This window comes from Cydia strobilella, chromosome 1, assembly GCF_947568885.1.
Source record: "Cydia strobilella chromosome 1, ilCydStro3.1, whole genome shotgun sequence".
Lineage (NCBI taxonomy): Eukaryota > Metazoa > Arthropoda > Insecta > Lepidoptera > Tortricidae > Cydia > Cydia strobilella.
The window spans coordinates 34956677-34974380 of NC_086041.1; the positions used below are offsets into that span (position 1 = coordinate 34956677).

Sequence of the window (17704 nt, forward strand, 5' to 3'; positions counted from 1 at the left end):
CGATAACGCTGCGCGCCTATATTTTTTAAATTTGCTTTTTTCTACTGACAAGATTTGCTTGACCAACTATGGTATAACTGGCCGGGTTAACTGGGAACATGACCGAACGGGATAGTCTTATGTATCTTTCAGTAGGAGTAGCAGAGAAAGCGCTATTACTGTTTGTCCTGGTCACAGTCTCACATTTTTTTTATTCCTCACTCTAAATTTTTATATAGTTGGTCAAGCAAATCTTGTCAATAGAAAAAGACGGCAAATTTAAAAAAATGTAGGCGAGAAGGGTAATCGTCCCATACAAAATTTGAATGTCGCGCCTTTTTCTACGGACAAGATTTGCTTGACCATAGTATGGTTTATAGTGTGTCACAAAAAAGTAGGTTGTTTTTGGTATGTTGTCAGGAATATTAAAACGTGTTTTTAATTTTGTCGCATTGCGTATGTTTTTTCCTTCACGGGAGCACGCATATAGCTCACCTATAGAATCCTACCATCTATTGCATGGACATTGCGTGATATGTGGTGAAATCCGAACGTCCGCGTTTTGACATTGACAATTAATGACAGCCAGCTGATTGTGAAATTCTGAAGTTGACATTAGCGCATGAAAATATTTCCGTGATATTTCCTAAACCAAACCTGAATATCCTGAATGAAAAACCGAAAAATAAATTGTGCTATTTCCTGAGATGTTGTAGTGTATGAATAAAGATTAACTAAACTGATAACTTCCGCCATGGCTTTAAGGGGCAGGACTGTCGACGAGATTCCGAAAGACGCAGTCGAACTTACGCCAGTCGAAGCTACCAATTATGTCTGGGAGCTAATTTCTAATTGGGAATCTTTCTCCGATACGTAAGAATGTACTTTTAGTTCATACTATGTTTAGTTAATATCATAAATCTTATAATACATTTTCTAAAAAGATTGCTAACCTAAAAATGCATCTGATTAAAATGTATTTATGAAATTTGCCTAATATCGTAAGGTATACAAGGGGATTCAAAAGACCTGATTAATAATAACCCATACTTAAACTAAAAAAATTACATGAAAAAAGATGAGGTAAATCTTTGGGTAAGTAACTTTAGCCCGGGTAATAATAATTAAAAGAAGTCTAAAGGGCCCTCCACACCCATGCGCGAATCGCGGCGCGAAGCCGCGAACTCTTGCAAGTTAAATTTGACCCACTTCCCGGTTCCCGATGAAGCTGAAAATTTGTATACATATGTAAGTAGGGTGACAATGCAATATTATGGTACCATCGAGCTGATCTGATGATGGAGACAGGAGGTGGCCATAGGAACTCTGTGATAAAACAATACAACCTAATTGTGTTTGGGGTTTTAAGAACTATCTATATGAGTATGTTGCTTGTGGAAAGAAAAGTACGGTCAGCGATAAAAGCTTGTACCAAAACTGAAATTATTGCCAAAAACTTTTTTGTTTGCAGATGGGCGTTACGTTACGGGCCTATGGTCTTAGGAGGCATGAGCGCGGTGTCTGGCGTCATCATAAATGATCACTACAGGAAGAAATTAAAGTTGGGCAACTTTGGGTTTTTCTCCTCCGTGATACCTATCTCCCTGATGCCTGGTTTGATGACTGCATTGTTTCATAGACATGTAAGTTGTCTCTAGTAGTACAGTCGCGTATACTACAATACTTTGGACATGTCTCAGGCGAGATAACGACTTCATAGAGCGACCGGTCGTACAGGGAAGAGTGGAGAGAACCTGATCGCGCGGCAAATCACCTATGCACTGGACTGACCAAATAAAGTCCGCAGTGGGAAACCGCGTATCTGAGTGTGCTAGACAGTCTGCCAACAGGGAGAGATGGCGGGAGATCGTGCGAAGAGCTGTGTCCGCGATGCGGATGCCTCAACGTGACCATGACTGCTCGAAGTAGAAGAAGAAGAAGTTGTCTCTGAAATATGCATTAACAAAGAAAGTCTTTGTTCTGTTTAAAAATAAAAAATATTATTCCCATTTGTCACAAGATGGGAATAGATGTTTTCAAATAAATCATTCCAATTTGTCCCCGCCTTATATATGGCGGCGGTCACGTGAGGTGGGGACTAATGGGAATACATCAAAAAAATTAAAATGTGAAGGATTAATCTCTTTTTTTAACCTTTCGAGACCCGTCGGCTCTCTAGGTAGCCATATGTGTAATAAACGTGATTTTTTTTGCCGTTTTTTGCGTAATGGTACGGAACCCTTCGTGCGCGATTCTGTTTAGTTTATAGTTATAGAATTGAAGCTAATTTATTTATAATTTAAATTTTAATTTATTTATTTTACAATTTATGTATGTTTACTAATATATTTTTAAGAACTGTAAACTAACAAAATATGGGCCGACAGACCTGAAATAAAGATTTTCAATTTCAATATAGTAGTCAGGTTATGAATGGTTTCAACTGGGGATTGTGACCCCCATTTTTTGCCTCACGGGGGTAACTGGGGTTAGCTACGTAGGTTCGGATTGATATATATTTGCTTAAATATTTCAGTTGGTATCAACAGAGATGTTATTGATGAAGAAAGAAGCCTGTCCCGTTTGCTACGAGCTCAAATCTGCAGCCATCCAGTGGGGCTTCAGTATCGCCTACCCCATGGTTTTGGGACCTACATCAGCTTTAATGGTATGACAATGACACTGATGAATTATCTTAGAAGAATTTAGCAGTCCTGTCGGAAAATATCGACCTAAAGCAGGGGTGTGAAACTCACGCTTCGAGCAAACTCGGCTCCGTTCGGCTCAGCATTGCTCCGAGCAATTATTAGGGTTGGCACAACATGACGTCCCTTTGCGTGCATGACCACAGATAAGATAATGGCTTGAATTTTCACAACCCTAAATAGCCGAAAGGGGTAGTGCCATAAAGAAATAGCATAGCATGACAATAGGATAGCATGATTCGACCCTGAACCGCCTGTCAAACTTCGGTTTTGTAGGAAGTTTTGTTTTCTGTACGGTACTATTATTTGTGACGTTTTCAATCAAAAGGTACCACATTGTCGCTTACCATAAGGACGAAGATTGCTTGTATCTTTATACGAAAAACCTGTCAGAGTGTCCTTATGGCAAGCGACAATGTGGTACCTCTTGCTTGAAAACGACACATTTATTCTGTGACAATATTAAGAAAGAAGAAGATTATATCTATCGTACATTAAAGTCTAATCTTAAAGCACCTGGAAATATGACGTGTAAAAAAATTGTATTATTTTTACCAATAAATAATCTGAATCTGAAACCACTGGCATCTGGAGGACATTCCACAGATAGTGTTAATAAAGCAAGGAAAGGAAATTTAGGACTGTGGGAAATGGAAGGAGATTCCCACCCCTGATATTGTATGATTTTTTAAATATGACCTTTTTCCTTATTTTTCAGTTCGCCAGCAGATACTCCACATACAGAGTACCCAACCTAATAGAGGGGCCTAAAGTAATGTTCGAGTTTTTAGCAAAACTAACTAAGCCTTTCTACTCAACTTTAGTTTACATGGGCGCGTTCCAGTTGGTAATGTCGTCTGTACTGACATATTTTGAAATGAGAAACCATATCACCGTCAGGCTAAAGATATTGGAGATTGAAGAAAAAGTTTTGGCCGAACATGGGCTTGAATAGTTTTTATTAGTAGCTTGTTAATTATATACAATTAGAAAATGATTTTAGATATTTTCTTTCATTACTATGAAGTTGGTTATATTGCACTATGACATATATTAACCGCCAGAAAGGTAATCCTTAAGCTCGCTCCAGACTCTGGAGTCGGGCCGCGTCGGAGCGCATTTTCAATGTGCCTATACATTATGTAAGTATGACAGAAGCGATGGAGTCCGACCGGAGCCGTCCGCGTCCGCGAGGAAGAGGAGGATTTTACAAATGTAAAATGCGCGTCGACTCCGCCCATTCGGTGGGAATCGGAATAGTGCTTGAGAGTTAATCCTCCCATCTTAACCTAATTTTGGTGATAACAACTGTTGATAGCTTGCGAATCTTTCATCGTCAGCTGAAAAGGTGAACCTGGATAAATAAAATAAAATGTTTTTCAGTAACCTATATTAATTGATTCATAATTACGATACAAAACCGGACAAACAAACCGCACACAACGTCACTACGGAACACTACTTGCCCTGAACACATGCGAGTCTGCACCTTACGCTAGTTGTATTATTGCTTATAATTAGTTGACTTCAATGGTTTGCAAACACAAAACTATAGGTAGGTACTCTGTTTTTTTTACTATGAAGGACGTACTGCCCATAGGAAATAGTATGGAACGACCATTTGTTTCTTGCATAAAAATTTAAAGCCTGACCAGATGATCACGCGCCATGTTGCGGAATTTCGCTGGAACTATTTTTTTCATTTTATACTGAACTTTACATGAGAATAAACAGCGCCCTCTTGACAATGATCGTATATTACTGGTCAGGCTTTAGGTATTAATAACACCATAGGTAGAGTTAAACCAAGAAAAATCTGCAGATATTTTGATAGCACACGCAGTGCCAGTCTGCCAGTGTTATTTATACGTCATAATTTCATAGAAGTTTGACGTTTAAAATAACATCTGCAGACTTTTCTTGGTTTAACTACCCCGGAGTTTAACCCTAGCATTTCGGAAGGCAAAGTTAATTATAGCTGGTCAAGCAAATCTTGTCAATAGGAAAAGGCGGCAAATTTAAAAAATGTAGGCGCGAAGGGATATCGTCCCATGGAAAAGTTCGAATTTCGCGCCTTTTTCTACTGACAAGATTTGCTTGACCAACTATAATTAGTACCTCTACTGTTGAGGTTAGAAAAAATCTAATCTTAAAAAAAACTGTATATTCCTGGAGCAGATTAAAACAAATACTTAAATAGAATTTTGGGAGTAAGTATTTAATTACAAGTAGTTACAAGATTTTTGAAGTTAGTATTATCAAGAAAAGTGGAAGAAAATATCCTATACTTACTGTATTCTGTATAAGCTACTCTATCCTACACATACATTAAGGTCGCTCCAGACTACACGGCGCGAAGCCGCGAACGCGAGTGTGGAGCTGATTTCGCAGGTGTTATTTTAAACGTCAAACTTCTTTAAAATTATGACATATAAATAACACCGGCACTGCGTGTGCTGTCAAAATCTCTGCAGACTTCTCTTGGTTTAACTTTCTAAAGCGGCTAACACATTACCGCACCGCACCTATAAGAGCGAGAAAAAGATATTGCTTTCTCGCTCTTACTTATGGGTGCGTCGCACAATGACCTTGGTGCGGTGCGGTAATGTGTTAGCCGCTTAAGAACGAACAATTTCGTACACGCCATTTTCTATCTCTATCGCACGCCCTTAATTATATCGTTGTCCCGCTCGCACAATGGTTTGACCGCCGTCATCATCGGCGGAAAAGTGTTGTAGAGTTTAACACTCGGACCTCATAATTACACTATTGAGAGACCTGTTCCATAAATGTTTAATTTTAACAGAAACAAGTAAAATAACAAAAATGGGAATAAAAATGGATTAAGATGAGAAATAATTAACGTCTCCACGGTTTTTGCACTTATTTTTATTAGCTTTGCAAAGAAATAAAGTTATCAATAGATTTTTTGATTGTATAGGATATAGGATCTAAGACAATTTCGTGGTTCAAATTTGACAGTTAATGTAGTTGGCGTAACTTTGGTAAGAAAACTGATGTATGGAGTTATAGACCGCGAGCCAGGAACAGATTTCCAAGACCAATCGCCTCCCGGCGATAACTCGTGGTAAACGGCTATGTATGATGATGGACGTGGACGTCAGCTGCCGCTCCGTTGGTGGGTTGAGGAATGGCAGCCGAAACACGTACGTCAGCCGGTTGTATCGCGGTGGCGTATTCTTTTACATGTTCATGTGATGAGCTGACTGTCTTTCCACCGCGATACAACCGGCCGACTATTTTTTTAATTCATGATAGCATCTAAACTATCATCTGACAAAGTATCGGCCGGGAGGCGATGACTGACGATATGTGCTCCTGGCCCGCAGTCTATTAGCACTCTTTCCTTTTATTTCTCTATGATGAAACTGAGTTTATATCTCCATATTCAATACTTACATTTAATATAATGTTTCACTACATTCTAGCAATCTATTCGGGAATTGGGGCTTCAGAATTGAGCCTAATACATCCACTGATTTCATACTGAGACAATTTTCAGATCTGGTCAGGCCTTTTACATACAATCGCTAAATGCCCTAAGCCACCCTAAGCTAAGGAAACCTAAGTTCAGCAAATTCTAGCGACCATTAAAAGAAGCTATTTTGATCTGTGATATTAATACAATTTTATACACTCCTTTGTACATTACACATAAAATACTGAGTTTTCTGAAAGACTGGTATTAAAGAAACACTGTTAAGGCCCGTGAGTTCAGGTCCTCCGAACGCAGCTCAGCAGCTCACTGAGCGGAAGGCCGTGAGTGCCCGGAATCGCGGATATCTATCCTTGTTTCTAAATTGTTAATTTAGTTAATAGTTTCTTTAAGGGCCACTTGCACCTTTCACTAACCCGGGGTTAACCGGTTAAACCTGGAGTTACTATGGTTACCAGTGCAATTTGACACTGGGTTAACGATTTAACCGGTTAACCCCGGGTTAGTGGAATGGTGCAAGTGGCGCTAAGACACTGACAATTAAGTCGTGTATATTTTTGGAACGTTGGCTTGTGAACGTTGGTTGGTGTGTGTGTGTGATATTTGTGAACTCGACTGTACCTATGTACAGTCAAGTGTAAAAATATGGGTGCACACATCATACTCAAACATATCGCCGCTATACTTACTCAACCTCGTATCTGCAATACTCATTTGATGACAAAAACACCCGTATTCCGAATGAAAGAAAAGCGACATTTCCATCAAATGATTGTTGCAGATATGACGTTGAGCGAGTATAGCGACGATATGTCCCACAGCTCTCATGTCAGCGAATTAAGAACTATGGAACATATTTTTGAGTAAGTTATATACACCCATATTTTTACACTTGACCTGTACACTCCCCTAAATTTAACCAAGTATAATTCTGTCCCAATTCAGTATTTTGTGTAGGTAATATCATAACCATCAAGTCATAGGACTTAGCTAGGTTTTCGTCATTCTGTCAATTTGAATTTCACCCAATTGAATTTGAAAAATCCACCCAGTATAACGCTTATATGCCTATTCTTATAAGCGTTATACTGGGTGGATTTTTAAATGGGTCAGATTCCTGCCACGCGAAAATGGTCTTAAGTGACTTAGCTTTTTTATTTGATTAAGTTCCGTGCAAAAAAACGACAAAACTGTCGATTTCGTTGCTGACTCACTTTTTCAAAACCAGTGAATATAACTTGTCAGTCGGGTTTTTTTTTCCTAAAACCGTATTCACGTAGCAGCACGGAATCTATAGCTACCCTCATTGACTCATTGAAAAATTCATCCTGTGTATTTACCATACTTATGCTTACTTAAATTCATTTAAATAACAACTCGATATACAAATAACTGGCGGATCGCCCTAACAAATCGATCATAATCATAACTTTTTTTTCCTTTCATAATTATTTCCTTTTTTTATACTTTTCTCATTACAAAACTAATGCATGATATACCGGATGATTTTATTATCTCTGACCAAACTCAACTTAGCTGTTCCATAAAAAACATTGACTTCTGAATACTCTGATCTGATTCACCGAAATGTACGAGATTTTTTTTTGGGATTGCAGGCTTGACCCCATAGTAAAAGTTGTTCAGTATGACCTACTTATTCACCCCTCAAGGGGGCCACTGACTATCAGTCCGCCGGACGATATCGGCCTGTCAGTTAGAACAAAAATTTGGCAGTTCCGAACAACTGACAGGCCGATATCGTCCGGTGGACAGTCAGTGGGCCCCTTCAGTTTGATCAGAGATAACAAAATCACCCTGTATAAGGATAATCTAATATTAGTAATATTTTTTTTTTTTTATACCACGTCGGTGGCAATCAAGCATACGGCCCGCCTGATGGTAAGCAGTTACCGTAGCCTATGAACGCCTGCAACACCAGAGATATTACACGCGCGTTGCCGACCCTTTAAAAACCTGTACACTCCTATATTCTTGTGACTTTAGCATAAGAACTTCACCTTATAGTTAACGATATCATCTAATTTAATAAGTACCTTTGTTTTTGTATTTTATTTTTATTTTAGGCAAGCTGAACATGATAAGGTAAAATATTTTTCTTTTAAGCGTCTAATTGAATTAAAATTTTGATTCAACCTTTAAAAATCTTTTCATAATTATAATTGTATACAGGATAAACAAAAACAGTGGGGATCCGTTTAAAGGCATATTCGGTATCGTGTTCTGATTATGAAAAAGTAGAAAAACAATTTTTTTGACGCGAAAAATTTTTGGCCTTTGTATAAAGGCCGACTTGGACGAAATGCCCATAGAAAAAAAAAATTTTCGCGTCAAAAAATGTTTTTCTTCTGTTTTTTCCTAATTAGAATACGATACCGAATATGCCCTACTATTTTTGTTACATCCTGTATGTATCTGATTTTTTATTTTTTTGAAAAAAAAAGGGAATATAACATGCTGGATTTTTGACAAAAGCGTTGTTCGTGAAATTTTGTATTAACATTTGAAATATAGAAGAAACATATCATTTCATTACACCTAAGAAGCCAGAGATATGTTTAACGTGCGGAATTAAATTTTATTTGGTTGGGGCCTTTAGGGTGTCCGCATGAATGAATGAATGATGCGGATGCGTTGCTACAGTCTGGCAAAAAAAGAGTAGAAATTAAAAAGTGGCAACACTGTAGCGTCGTCCCTTTCAAATCAATTTAAGGAAAACGGGACGACACTACAGTGTTGCCACTTTTTAATTTCTACTCTTTTTAGCCAGACGGATTTTACCTACACCCGCACCCAAGTGCGGCCGCACAACAACTGCACCCGGCCACGCATAGCGGACACCCTTAGGGGTCATCCATTAATGAGGGCTATCGTTTTTTTGCTCACCAGTTGGCGCCTCTGTTGATGGTGGTCCAAAAGACTAAAGAACAGCTGTCAGTTATTGAAGTGACAAGTGACATTTCGAAGTATGGAAAAGACCACCATCTACACTAGCGCCCCTAGCGGCGAATTCATACGCGTTAGCCCTCATTACATCACACGTTTAGGAAGGTCAAGAAAATGCTACATGTTGTGACAAGGGGGAGGGGGGAGTCACACACTTTGTGACGTCATTTTAACTTATTAAAATTATTTTATTCGCTGTACAGTTAAATAACAAGTTGTTGGAACGATAATCATTTTTAATCGTTAATTTTCTTTCCTAATCTGTTTTGGGTTATAAAATTACTAATATTTCTTTTATCAAAAATATTTTGATAAAATATCAATAATACTTAATTCGATTTGCCGATTTCATTGCAAAAATGTGACGTCACACCAGGGGGGGAGGGGTTTGCCAAATGTCACCAAGTGTGACAAGGAAGGGGAGGGATAAAAAAAACCTCCAAATTCGTGTGACGTAATTAACGGATGAACCCTTAATGATTAATATAACAAAATAAATTATATATTCACAAGCTACAGATCGATTCATTCATATTGTTTATCGAGGTGTAATTCTTTTATACAGTACCGGCCGATAATATATCACCTCCATGTTTTTACGGCTTAACTTTTTTTTTTAAATTTGTGAGTGACTTCCACCTCAATGCTTTAGGTAATCTAGAAGTATTCTTTTGTACGGGCGATGAGAAAAATTGGTCTCATGTAATGATTTTTACATAGAGGTTTTTTTTAAATGTATTGTTAACTTCATTTTTTTACTACTTTTTTTTAGTAACATGCTGAGTATCCTATTGTAATTCACAGTATTTCATTACAATATTCATCATATATTTGTATAAAATGACTAGTCAAATATACAAAAACACTCAAAGGTGATATATAGGAGTGTCTGAGGTTTTGAGATGAAGGATGATAGGCTTTCCAGCACTTGCATTTGACTTAATATGACTATATGTATTTAACTTTATATATATTTGTAATTTGTATACCTGTAAGTAGTTTAATTATTCGGTGTATTGGCCTATGCTGTGATGCCGTGTAAATATATTTAAATAAATAATATTATTGGCCGGTACTGTATCATCTCATATCCATACATAATCAATTCGATAAAACACAGATATTATTTATATTCTATCATTCATCAGATCACGGTTTGGCAAATCGACCTGTTAGTTCATAAAATTAAAATATTTATAGGGATTTGTAAATACTAAATGTTGATTTTCATTTACAATTATTTTAACCCAGATACTAAAATAACAGCTCCGTTGTCCCATTTACTAGTATTAGACCAAGCTAAGTTAGCAGCGGTTTTGATAGCCCAAACAGAAATGTCATTTAAGAGTCCCCGGCAAGCTCGGCCGAATTTCATCATCCCATACAAACGGAGTTTCGTTCTCATTTTAAAACTACGTGTTGGATTGTAATGAAACTTTGCACATACAATGACATGACGTATATCTAGGTCTGTAATTAGTTTATATAGCTCCAGTTTATAAAACAAACGAAATAGAGCAAAAACAAGTTTTGTATGAAAAACTTAAATTCGCTGTATTTTTTTTACTATGGTATCTGAAGCTACATAAACTAATTACAGACATAGATATACCTTATCCTACTGTAAGCACTAAGTTTCAGATCAAACTAGCTACTCGGTTAAAAATGAGATTGTATGGATATTTCTCTCTCGTTTGTATGGATAACAGAGCTTGGGACCCTTAAACGTCATAATTACATCAACGTATGACAAGTAATGACTTGCGCAGGACTCTACCCAATCATCCTGCTTTAGCCTCCTAAGGCCCAAGGTCTTACCTATAGTACCTCTTCAGTTCGATGAGATTTAACCCCTATTCAATTGGAACAGGGTCGCTTTTGCTTTGTTTCGTTCAATTTTCTAAAAACGCAAAATCAACTCTATTTCCTACAGTATAGGTTCAAATTTCAGTGGCAAATTTTAGATTTCTTTTGTTTCGTTCGATTTCAAAATATAATAAATTCATCGAATTTAAACTATTGTGAGACATATTAACTTAACTAACTCAGCGGTTTATGGAGACATAGGCTCTCCGAAACATGTCGCGCGAGTGACTAAAAATACGTGAGTGAAATCGCTAAGTTTCCATATTTCTTTCACTATAATTTCAATTTTTTTGTTTGGTGGGCTTTAAGGGGCTAAAATGGCAAATCAAACCGACAAGTTGGGGCAATCTTACTGTCATTTTATAGTTTTTTTTCAAACGGCTTGGGTACGGTGATAGATGTCATCGCCATACACCTTTAGGGTTCCGTACCCAAAGGGTAAAAACGGGACCATATTACTAAAACTCCGCTGTCCGTCCGTCTGTCACCAGGCTGTATCTCTGAAATTTTCACAGATGATGTATTTCCGTTGCCGCTATAACAACAAATACTAAACAGAATAAAATAAATATTTAAATGGGGCTCCCATACAAGACGTGATTTTTTTGCCGTTTTTGCGTAATGGTACGGAACCCTTCGTGTGCGAGTCCGACTCGCACTTGGCCGGTTATTTTTTTTTTATTTAAACTTTATTACACTGTAAAAGGCGAAGAAAGACCTTTACAATTTATAACCTTATAACGCAAAATCTCGCATAGGTAATTGTATTGAGATGACATCTGTCACCATACCCAAGCTGTTTGAAAAATACTATAGTAACAAATTAGTTACATATGTCGTCTTACATTATTGTCTGAAGTCGAATTTTGGAATAAAAACATGATTTTAAAAAAATCCAATCATAATTCTCATAATGTCAATACATAAAACTACTTAAACAAGCGGGTTCAGTTTTGTCTCTTTTCAACTCATGAAATGAATCAAGCGTCAGAAAGAAACAAACGCGGTCGTCGTGTAACTTTTTTTTTATTGCAACCACAGATGTCAACACTGTCAATATTGCGGTCAAAGTGGCCAAACGTGTCGGCGCGGCTTAAGATTTTGGCGGGAATGTTTTCTAAGTTTATAATACTAACATCATTGAGATATTATTACTATCAAAGATAGATATAACTCCGTAATAGATGGATACAGTCTAAGGAAAAAACGTGCCTCGAAAATCACGAAAATTTGATTCTCGTTCAGAGGGCGCTACTAGCTTTGGCCTACTGTCGTATAGATGGCGTTGACGGTTTCGTTTGTTATTTAACAATTTTAACGCATATCAGTGAAAGAACATGGGTCAAATTCATAAAAATAATTAATGCAAATAAAAAAAAAAACATTTATCCATATTTAAATACATTTTATCGTATTTTTATAAATCTTCATTTTTAGATTTAAAGTGTGTCGACAGATGGCAGTGAATTTACTGGGGTTACAAAATTTACTATGACAGTACATACCGGTCTAGTATAAGTTACTCTATGTTACTATTGAGAATACCAAACAATTAAATTGTCGCAATCGCAACCTGTACCAGTTGAACCACGCGAAAAATAAGCGTTCTAACTCTTATGAAAATTTCAACTGTCTAGCTATCACGGTTCATGATATACAGCCTGGTGACACACAGACGGACAGACAGACAGACAGTAGAGTCTTAGTAATAGGGTCCCGTTTTTACCCTTTGGGTACGGAAGCCTAAAAATAAAAAAAACGAAGGGGCATAGTGTGTTTGATATGCACCAAATTGTGTCATTTTGATTTTATAAGTGCGGACCAATTGCGAAATAACAGATACGTACAAATTGTACAAAGAAAAAAGTTGAATTATTTAAAAGGAAAGGGGTAGACCACTTCCTGGGCCATATTTTGAGACAATTTGATGCATATCAACCACTATTATGCCCCTTCGTTTTTTTTATTATAATGAGAGTTAGATGCACTTTAAAATTGGTATAAAATTAGTTTTTCGCTCCTAATTCTTATAATAAATTCTATTAATATTCTTATCAGAAAATCTAAAAAAAGTCAAACAATCGACCTCTTTCCTTTTCAATAATTCAACTTTTCTCTTTATTTGTACCATTTGTACGTATCTGTCATTTGGTAATTGTATTTTTTGCAACATGCTCCGTCAATGACCTTTTGCATTTACTGTACTTGATAACCTAAAATTCCATTCCAATTTAAAACCATTCCCGCCAAACCGCCGCCTTAGCATAAAATAACTCACACACACATTACTCAAACTTTAGTGTTCGGAATGTCGATGGCAGTGTTGTTTAAGACGCGCGTTCACTTTGAACACAATCTGATCATGCCACTAGGGTACACTTAGATACTAACTTAGCACTATAACCACTTAGATGAGTCAAACTGTTTTCCATCTCATAACCTCTAGAAAGTGGTGAACTGTATATAGGCCTCCGGGGCAACTGAGATGAGGTGTGAGTCACCGGGCCCCGGGGACGGAGAGGTCGGTGCTAGCAGCGCTGGCTGATGTAATCGCTGTAGGAGGCAGAGATCTCCTCGGATTGGTAGCGAGTCAGCTTGATGCTGCGTCTCATCTCACCGGTGATGGCTGCCTTGTAGCCACCTTTGCGGAGCAACGAGTCGATTGTTTGGATTTGGTCCCAACCTAGAATTAGTACAATTCAGCTTGTAATGACTTACTACAACTTGTTTTGTTTATGAAATGCGAATCTGTAGAATGACATCTCTGTCGAGGTTTTCTATTGGGTTCTTCAAAGAGGGAATCTTTTAAGTTTTTATCCCCACAGGGTTTCAAAAATTATAAAAAATATAACTATCTCTTTGAAACAAAGTTCAAAATCATGTGGGATATTCCCAATGGCTTATAAAGGCTTAAAGAGCCAGCAATACGGTATGTTATGGGGCCTGTAGACGGGCCATATTTTCACTGCAATAAGTGGCCCGTAACTATTGGTGTCTTTCTCTAACATGTGAGTAGGAGAAGGACACCAATAGTTGCCGGCCAAATATTGAAAATGTGGCCCGTGTACAGGCTCCAAACTTTTTTAGCTGACTCTTAGTGCCAGTTGCACCATCCGCACTTGATAAACTGATCAACGTCACCCGGCGCGCTGCGGCGGTTTACTATGAAACTTTCCATACAATACAATTTAGCGAACTCTTTAACGATGGCAAACAGTTTGGTACAACCGAACCTCAGTGGTTAGTTGGTTCTGAAAAACCCTTGCTGAGTCCCCCCGCAATCCTGAAAAACGGACCAAAGATCGTGACACGGCAGGGGAAATCCTGTGCAAGTGTTATTTAAATATAAAAAAAAATTGTAAATTTTTGACATTCTAATTCTCATTCTAGTCTATTTTATTTTGAATTTGACATACATAAATACAAATACAAATGAATTTATTTCATTACTTTTTACAGCTGTCCTTAGTTATAGTATAAGGGTTAGGTAGGTAATTAGTCCATCTTAAGTATAAAGAGCAAGTATCAGGTAAGTACATATTAATTATTTTAATTTTTAATTTATTGCAAAGGGAAACAAACAGCATATAATCACTTATAGTTTAACAAATTGAGTTGACACAACAGCCAGAACAGTTTCCACTTATAGGTAACACAATTATTGCTCTGAGAGAAACAAAATTATTGTTATTATATTCATTATTTAAATTTATTGGATCGTGATTTCACTGTTATAAAGTTACGTTTTTAATGTATTTACTAACACAGCTATAACGATGGTACTAACAATATTGTATGGAATTTTGAACGTTCCGAAATAAAGATATTTTATTTATTTTATTTAAACGTCATAATGTCATAGATGGAGCGACGACCTGGTGAAGGTCGCGGGAATTCGGTGGATGCGAGCGGCACAGGATCGGTCGGAGTGGCGAGCCTTGGGGGGTCTAGCAGTGAACGTCTATCGGTTGACATGATGATGATGAATGTCATAGAAACTGACCTATCAAAATCGCTGCCAACTTAGCTTGGTCTAAATCTAGACACTAACCTTGCTCAGTAGCAACTTGTGGTAAATAAGTAGCGGTCCGCTTCGACCCCCGTTCACTGATAAACTCGATCCTGATGCCATGCTTCCCCAGCTTCCAGTCCAGATAATGCTCGGCCTCCTCAAAGTGCTGCAGAATGGACACGGAGACCGTGAGACGGGGGACTTCCTCGCGAGTGATGGGCGAGAAGCGGGAATCCTTAAGGGCGCTGGTTATCGCGTACTCGCGGAGGCCTAGAAGAGACGGGGGTTAGTAATGTGCACGCATAAAATGTGCCATTTTCAATCAAAAGGGTACTTACTGTCGGTTGTCAATAAGGCGCTATTTCCGTACAGCTTCAATTTGAAATCAACCTTATTGACAAGCGACAATGTGGTACCTTTTGGTTGAAAATGTCACAAATATTGACGGAGGTCAATAATAACGCGAATTTCCCGTAACCTCTCAACTGACAGGGATTTTAAATTAAGATAGGAAGAATATTTTAGAAGGGTGTCAAGTTCCGGCGGTTTCGCCGGCGGCTCCCTGACACTGCGGGGTTGTGTAATGCATAGCAGCCATAACGTACTTTGTAGTATGGCCGTGGCCATATTTTTCAACCTCAAAAGTATTTGAGCGTTTCTTTTTTTTTTGCCGTAGCTTTTGTGACCCTTTTTGTCAATTTTGGGACACTTTTTTTCTCCTATAAGGATGAAAAGGGCTTGTGATCCTGAGTAGAAATAACACAAAAGTTGCAAAAAAGGTCAAAAAAATGGCAAAAAAAAAAGAAACACTCATTTAACTTTTTCTTCCGTAATGCTAGGGTTCCTATAATATCTAATATTGCGGTACAATCATATGTAAACAACACATAATACACAACACATAATTTTGATTCAGTGCATGAGCACAGAATAACTAATAGTACTACCGTGCATGAGTCAAAATTATTTTCGTTGTCTTATTTCTGACCACTCTGTCACGCTTCTATTTTTCTTTTATCAAACAAATAAAAAAACTTGATTGCTATTGCATGTCATTCTAGCTGTAGATTATAATTATAATTCTCTTGAGAGAAATTAAAAACTAAATTTCACCCCATACAAAAAGCTCCACTACGTCACATTTTTGGGGACAAAAACAAGACAACAATAAGAATTTTGACCCGCATTGCTACTCAGATTTAATTTTGGAGGAAAAAAGTTAATTTGGATGTTATAAAATTTCTTATCTTAAAAAACGGGGCTATCATAGAAGGGCAATGTCTATTAATTAACAAAGGTTAATAACATGGATTGTGCAAGCAATTTACAGTCTGGCAAAAAAGAGTAGAAATTAAAAAGTGGCAACATTGTAGTGTCGTCCCGTTTTTCTTAGATTGTTTTTTTTTTTTATCTGGTTTTTATGGAGGCTTTGGACACTCTAGGTGAACATGTCAGCCTCATGGGTGCTATCATAGTTCCCTACTCAAGGGAGAGGTCAATAAAGTGGTAAACACTGATTGCTTTGTCCGATATAGGCTCTGCCAACCAACAATTGATCTGTCCGTTAGATTGATTTGAAAGGGACGACACTACAGTGTTGCCACTTTTTAATTTCTAATATTTTTTGCCAGACTGTAACCTAAATACTGAAGGTGACTACTTTATACTTTTCTTTATAGGCAAATGAGTCAGAATAATGAATAATCTAGAAGTGATTTTATAAATTTACTTTAAATGGCTTTACAGATTACATCATTGAGTTTAATTACTTCTCTCAAGGTCTTCCAAGTAATGATGTTTATCATAGTCTATTGATTTTTTGCTTTTGGCCAATTCTATTTTCAAATTTGTAATATGAACTTATTATAAACTGTATGTACTGTACTGTAGAATGTATTTAACATTTTAAGTCCTTATGATATAAAAATATTGTATTTTATTACCAAATCATTTATTTACCAGAATGCAAATGCATGGCATTGAATGTCCCAATGCAGCCTCGCAGCCGATGCTCCTTCCCGATCTTCCAGGTTACAAACAAAGGGCTGCAAGAACATCTCTCGTTTAAAGTCCACTAATATACATATCCAATACCTATATTACAACAGAGTGCATTTAATATTTAAAGTGAAAGTTGCAATAAAAGTCAATAACAAGCATAATAAACAATAACACCCACACATTTGAGTCGACAAAAATTCTTTTTGGGCGTAAACTGGTTGACCTAATTGCCCAACCAACGAACAAAGCAGCTTCTTTGTAAGCAAACAAAGAATGCCTAAGCGAAATCCTACCCCCAAGAGATTAACTTATAAATAGTTTCACTAGAGTATTGGCACTTACTAGGAATCGTTGGTAAAATTTGGCGTTTGTGGAGGGTCCATACTATGCAGCTGACAATACAAAACATCGAAACAAAAGTAACACATATCAGGAATAGCCACTGAGTCTTGGTACCCATTTAAAGGTCGATCTATACCATTATACGAATTGTTCATCTTCTGCTTCTTAGTACCACAACACGCTGAAGACATGTTTGATGGTTTTGCTTTTATAATTATTAAACTAAACAATTCAACCACAAAAAACTCGCGAACGAAACAATACTCAGGTTCTTGAACCAATTTTTTGGATTGATGTTAACCACAGAGTACGTAGACACTAGACGTAATCTAGACAGGTGATTTTTCTATGGCAACCCTAAAGTAATTAATTCGCCGA

At 37.3% G+C, this 17704-nt stretch overlaps 2 protein-coding genes across 2 annotated transcripts; one reads left to right on the forward strand and one right to left on the reverse strand.

The window, feature by feature from the left end:
* Positions 1–587: 587 nt before the first annotated feature.
* LOC134745291 (uncharacterized) lies at positions 588–3672 on the forward strand. The gene is made up of 4 exons (XM_063679288.1): positions 588–852; positions 1451–1622; positions 2516–2647; positions 3403–3672. The coding sequence occupies exons 1-4, from the start codon at positions 734–736 to the stop codon at positions 3637–3639; spliced, it is 660 nt and encodes a 219-aa protein (XP_063535358.1). The 5' UTR covers positions 588–733; the 3' UTR covers positions 3640–3672.
* A 2239-nt stretch (positions 3673–5911) lies between these two features.
* Positions 5912–17646, reverse strand: LOC134745281 (uncharacterized protein CG5902). The gene is made up of 4 exons (XM_063679276.1): positions 17327–17646; positions 16943–17028; positions 15023–15253; positions 5912–13654 (listed from the first exon to the last, which is right to left on the reverse strand). Exons 1-4 carry the CDS (start codon positions 17515–17517, stop codon positions 13500–13502), a joined length of 663 nt encoding a protein of 220 aa, XP_063535346.1. The 5' UTR covers positions 17518–17646; the 3' UTR covers positions 5912–13499.
* Positions 17647–17704: the final 58 nt, after the last annotated feature.